Below are 6,314 nucleotides of genomic sequence, written 5' to 3'. Positions count from 1 at the left end.
TTATAATAATATTTATATATTAATAAAAGATTAAGTTTGAAATATTAATAAATAAATTAATGTTTATATATAGATGTAAATAAGTTTACATATGAATTAAATATCATGTGATTATCTTCTTATTTATAATTATTTTATCTTACTCTTATGTACTTGTAATATTTTTTAAATTTTAAATTAACACTATATTAAAAATTTAAATTTTGGATTAATTTTTAATATTTTATGTATTTGCTATTGTTTTTTGTTGTTAAGACTTGGGACACATATTTTTTAATTTTGTACAGGGCACCTGAAATCTCAGGCACGGCTCTGGCCATCCCATGCTAAAATAGAATTTAAATTGATGGAGGAAACTGACTTTAATATCAATTAAAATTAGAATTGACTCACCAACATCAATTAGAATTAAAATAAATAGGTAAGGGTAGATAAGTAATTTCAGCAAGTACTGACCGACCGACTCCCAAATTTTTAATGTTTCGTCTATTATAATATATTAGCCTATTACCCGTGCGATGCACGGATTCCTTTTAACACTTGAATGATTTTTAATAATATAACTCTATCTTTAAATTATTATATTTTGATATATAGTTTCAATAGTTGAAAAATAAATTGAAAAACATAATAAGTTATAATAATAAATGTTTTGTGATAATTTGAGACTTTACTGAAAATAAATAATATAATATAATAATTTGTTCACGGGACCCGAGCCCTGAACCTGTAGAAATTGTTAAAATAAGGAATATAAAAGTTCAAATATAATAAGCTGTTGACGGGGTTCGAACCCTGAATCCATGAGAGCAATTTAAATATTAATATAATAATATTTTATTATTGCATTCAACGGTTGTCATCTATCTGACTTTAGATCTGACGGTTGTTATTTGTCGTACCAAACAACTGTACCGAGTAATTGACTACCAAATAGAGGGTGTTCTGCTTATAATAGTATATAGTATAGATTTGAGAATTTGTTATATAAGAAAATTACTAAAAATATGTATTTCTAGTTTGGGTATTAACATTAAAAAAAATTGAATACCCATTTGATAAATACGTTATCTAGTACAAAACAGGATACTAAATGACAAAGGCGTATCCCAAAGGTATTTCTAGCCGTCCACTTGAATGAGTAATTTCAGCAATTTGCACAAAAAAATTATTATTTTTAATATTATTTCTTGCTAGTAGGATGAACAGAACGTGTTGCACCAAAACTGGCGGCTACTACTTGAAAACCGGTTTCTGTAAACTCATACTGTTTCGAACCTTTCACCGTTCAAGTCTACCAGGTTCTTACAGTCTCCCTCGCTTAAATTGATTGCCTGTTTTTTTAATTATACTCGATATGTTTCAGCTTTTGATTGTTGTGCTGCGGTTTTATGCTAGTTAAGTAGTCGTGAGGGTGTTATCTTTCGGGTGAGTGAAAAGATCATTAACAGCTTTAGAAATCTGGAATCTTAATGTGTTTGATGACAAATATAGAAATTGTGAATTTCTTTACAAAATTGGGTTGAAATGAATATAATCAATTAAATATATGAAATGTGGCCCAATAGCTATAACAACAAGAGATAGGAGATATCCATGACCGTGATTATGAACCCTAATTAGGCTAGCACAATTTATATATAACTCACATCTACATAAGCTTGGCGTCTCTGAAGCCACAAAGAAAGAGAGTGAGATAGATAAAACTAAAAAATGGCGAGATCCTCATTCAATCCTTCACCTTCATCATCAGATGAATGTTATATTGCTACACCTACTCAAGATGATGTTTCATCCGATGATCCATCTGCGGAAGAAACAAGAGGATTAGGAGAAGCTCAAATCCGAGGACTTGGGAGCATCGGCAGTGGAACTCTAGAAGAAAATTTCCGAACCCTCGGAGGATTTCATTTTCTGGGAGGAGTCCAGACCCGAGGAGGAGGAGCCCGGACTCGAGGAGCAGGATTTCAACCCCGAAGAGGAGGAGCCCGGATCCGAGGAGGATTCCCAATGCAAGGAATTCGAGCCCCGAGACGTAGGCGTAATGATTTAACCAGAAGCGCCTTTGGAATTCCAGGTGCCTTTGGATTTACATCCATTGAAGATGGGAATTTATCTGATAATTCATTTGTACCATGCGCGGAGGAAGAAGAAGCTGCTGAAGAAGAAGGAAGAGGAGCGCAAGTCCAAGAGGGCGGACGAGGGTGTGGACGAGGTCGACCTCGCGGCAGCGGGAGAGGACGCGGGCGAGGACGTGGGAGAGGAAGAAGGCACGAGGAAGATGAAGAAGAAGCAGCAGCGATAATGGTTACTTTAAGGCCTGAAACTAGAAGTGCAAATACCGAGGGAGCAATAAGTGAAAATATTGCAACGCTTGATAACACTAATATGTTGGATTGCCGTATTTGTCTCAAAGCTCTTAGGGTCCCTGTCTACCAGGTCTCTCTCTCCCCTGCCCCCTCCCCTACGTTATCCAAGCAATTTTAGATTTTTGTTTCTTCTTTTGTGGTATAATTCTAGTTGACAGCGGTCAATTATAGTCAGATGAGGGGGTCTTCTGGTTTGGGTTTAACACCGAAGTTAGGCATGATGAGTTAAAATGGTACTGCTCCTGGCTGCAGTGTTATTGCCAGCAAAGACAAAAAATTAGGGTCATTGAAAACACAGGCTAGAGAATTAATAAATGGCATGCTGTACAGTTTTGTGATTTGTATTCCACCAACACATTCTTCAGTAAGAGTCTCTGACGGGCATGACAATTATACGTGCATAGGACTCCCACCCATATTTAGAGGTCAACAATCTATATTTGTTGTTAATATTTTTGTGATGCATGAGAAAAAATTATAAAGTTATAACAAAAATAATATGTTTTTGTTGTTAATTTTATGTAGCATAATCTTTTCGGGTATAAACGTTATACATGATAGCATAGGACTCCTTTCTTTGATCATATAGGATAGTTATATATGTTGGAAACGATTTTTTTTTTGATTATTATAAAATAATGACTGAGAGGTGTAAATTGAATTCAAGTTTATCCCAAATATGTAATTTGTATATTCATAGGGTTTGGTTGTAGCAATGAGCATATATTATTATTTAACTAGGATTCTAATGTGTACTTTGTAAATATTAGTATAAAATATGCAAGTCTAGCATAATGCTACATAAGTTTGACTGGTTTGGTTCATGACCGATTGACATGTTTAGTTGCAAAAGGCTGACACAGCTTTTTCTAATTATTATGACTCCAATTATTTCTTATAATCTTGTCATACTTCTTTTTTCTTTGAATTTGTTTGTCCTTAAGAGAACTTCCTAGAGTAATTTTGCAAGATTTTGCTGCTTCAAGTGTTATACAAATATCACAACATATTTTGAATTACATTGTAGTGCGTCAAGGGGCACATTTCTTGTTCTAAATGTCGCGACAACCATAAAAACAAATGCCCTACTTGCTGTTTGCCGATTGATTATATTCGTAATCATGGATTGGAGAAGGTTCTTGAAGCAGTTAAAATCACTTGTCCAAATAACAAGTATGGATGCAAAGAAAAAGTGAGGTACATCATGAAACATGAGCATATGCAATCTTGCGCCTATGAAACTTGTTATTGTCCTCTTCCTGGCTGTGGTTTTGATGGTTCCTACAAGGATTTATATCTGCACTTTGCCAGCAAGCACCCAGCATCAGCCACGCGCTTCACGTTTGACTCTTCTTTTTCTGTTCATATGGGTGCAAATATGAAGTACAAATTCCTTCAGGGAGATGACAACACACTTTTCATCCTCAATTATGATGTCCAGACTATTGGAAGTGTACCCAATATAATATGTATTGGCCCAAGCTGTTTACAGAATGAGTATTCATATGAACTGGAAGGAGATAGCGTAAACAGCTCCTTCAAAATTACTTCGTTGGTGCCGAGACTGCCAAAATGGACGGAGGACCTTTCTGAGAAATCCGGTCTTGCAGTCCAAAAGGTTCTCATTGATTCTTCACGGCATCACGAAATCCAGGTTTGCATCCGTAGAAAAGGTGAAAATTGACTTCATATCTGCTCAGCCAGTCCTCAGGTCATTATTATGGCGCGTACTCTCTGATTCCAAATTCAATGTTTACATCGAGGACAGGAACCTCTAGAGAGTTATTGCATTTTTTTACTGTCAAACCCTTCAATAGAATTTTAAGATTATCATTTGTTAGTCAAAAAGATTCATATCTGTTTTATGCAAACTATTTATGTTTGTGATACCATGTATCATTTGGGATGTTTTCTTTGTTTTTTTTGAATAAAAGTACTTGCTTCTATTAATAATCATCCATCATAAGAGTCCATAGAATAAAGTCCGGAGCAGTTTCAAACCATTCCGTTAGACATGTACGAGCAATCTCATGGGCTACCTTATTCGCAGATCTTGGTACGAACTTAAATAACACGTTCTCATAATACGTAGCTTACTCACTACAATCCTCCACAATTGTATGAAACAACGAACTCCCTGTTTGCTCACAAAGCGCATCGATTAGTAGCTTGGAATCAGATTCATACACACAATTATTTCTTCTCCAATCTATTTATCCAGGACAATGCTTCTCTCATGCTCAAGGCTTCCGCCTCCCTTGGTGATCTAGCTCCCCTGATGACACGACTACGGGATCGCAGAAATAAGCCATTTGCATCCCTAACAACACAACCAACCGCCACAGAATCACTTACTGGATCACACGCTGCATCAATATTGATTTTAACCCATCCTAGTAAGGGTTTAGTCCATGTTTTTGATCTGCACCTGCTTGTTCTGATGCTGAACATCTCGCTCATTAACCTGGTTTCAGCTAGACAGCAAGTGTAATGCCATCTGCTTAATTCCAAACACTGATATGCTAACATTTGCCCACACCCATCTATTTCTTCTTACCCATAATCCCCAACAGAGCATCCCAAACATAACACACTGCTTCTTAGTAGCTGTTTGCAGAATTCGTTTAATAGTCTCCACTCCCGTTCCCACATTCCCAGTAAACACTAACCTCTGCATAACTATACTATCCCAAACCTCGCGTGCAAAGCAGCATTGAAACAACACATGTGCCACATCTGTTGGAATAATCTTAAATTTAGTTATTAATTATTTGTTTATTTAATTATTAGATATTTAGCAATGATTAATTATTAGAGAAAAATATTATTTTAGAATTGTTTAGTAGTGGGGTAGTGGAGTTATGGAGTAAATTATGGACATGTAATTTACCCATTAATTAGTAGTGGTTAGTTTTAGTAATAGTTAGTTTTAATATGTTTGTAAAGCCTATATAATGGCTAGTTTACCTTGAGTTTTAGGAGAGGAAAAGAAAACAAGAAATATAGCAGTACATGTAGGTGTCTTTTTTCTCTAAGTTTTTTCAACATGGCATCAGAGCTATATGTTATAAGGCTTGTGAGACTCTTATAAAAATACATACATTTATATATATATATATATATATTAAGTATTTATATGAGATTTCAAATGGTATTAAAAATTTCTCCATATATATTTAGTGAAATATCAAGATGAAATGGTACGTGGAAAAGGAAAGGAGAAGCAAGAATAAAAATGAAGGAGGAACATGAGCGGGGGAAATAATGAGAAAGATATCATGGCTCAAGAGGCAATGAAAGAAATTTTATTTTAGAGTTGTGGAGAGAATGTGCTCCAAAGTGTTTTTGGAGAGAAAGTGCTCCAAAGTGTTTTTGATGAGATAGTGCATCAAAATTGATGGTGATGAGAAGTGCATCACAGGCGAAGAGAAAGTGCTTCGTAAATTTAAGATTATGGGGGTGAATGTTGGAATAATCTTAAATTTAGTTATTAATTATTTGTTTATTTAATTATTAGATATTTAGCAATGATTAATTATTAGAGAAAAATATTATTTTAGAATTGTTTAGTAGTGGGGTAGTGGAGTTATGGAGTAAATTATGGACATGTAATTTACCCATTAATTAGTAGTGGTTAGTTTTAGTAATAGTTAGTTTTAATATGTTTGTAAAGCCTATATAATGGCTAGTTTACCTTGAGTTTTAGGAGAGGAAAAGAAAACAAGAAATATAGCAGTACATGTAGGTGTCTTTTTTTCTGAAGTTTTTTTTTTCCAACAACATCTTCTAAATGATTATGACACCACCTGCACTGTGGTGGGATGTCAACATGTTTATTCCAAAGAGAGCCACTGCTGTTGGTAAAACCCCTCTAGTCACACGCCACAAAAAATTCGAGATTTTAACTGGTAATTGCAGCTTCCATAACCTAGACCACAGTACTCT

General features: G+C 34.9%; 1 protein-coding gene across 1 annotated transcript; it reads left to right on the top strand.

Annotated features, from left to right (window-relative positions):
• The first annotated feature begins 1,402 nt into the window (after positions 1-1,402).
• On the top strand, positions 1,403-4,496 carry LOC141705103 (E3 ubiquitin-protein ligase SINA-like 2). Its single transcript, XM_074508175.1, has 2 exons — positions 1,403-2,439; positions 3,397-4,496. The coding sequence occupies exons 1-2, from the start codon at positions 1,714-1,716 to the stop codon at positions 4,051-4,053; spliced, it is 1,383 nt and encodes a 460-aa protein (XP_074364276.1). The 5' UTR covers positions 1,403-1,713; the 3' UTR covers positions 4,054-4,496.
• Positions 4,497-6,314: the final 1,818 nt, after the last annotated feature.

Source organism: Apium graveolens, unplaced genomic scaffold (assembly GCF_009905375.1).
Source record: "Apium graveolens cultivar Ventura unplaced genomic scaffold, ASM990537v1 ctg8553, whole genome shotgun sequence".
NCBI lineage: Eukaryota > Viridiplantae > Streptophyta > Magnoliopsida > Apiales > Apiaceae > Apium > Apium graveolens.
Note: the sequence above shows the minus strand (reverse complement) of the source record. Positions and strands in the feature narration are given on the sequence as shown.

What these genes read in the sequence shown, in the direction of transcription:
- LOC141705103 (XM_074508175.1), top strand. Translation starts at nt 1,714, where the DNA reads ATGGCGAGATCCTCATTCAATCCTTCACCTTCATCATCAGATGAATGT. An exon ending in TTAGGGTCCCTGTCTACCAG is followed by an intron (nt 2,440 to 3,396) that starts GTCTCTCTCTCC and finishes ATTACATTGTAG; the next exon opens with TGCGTCAAGGGGCACATTTC.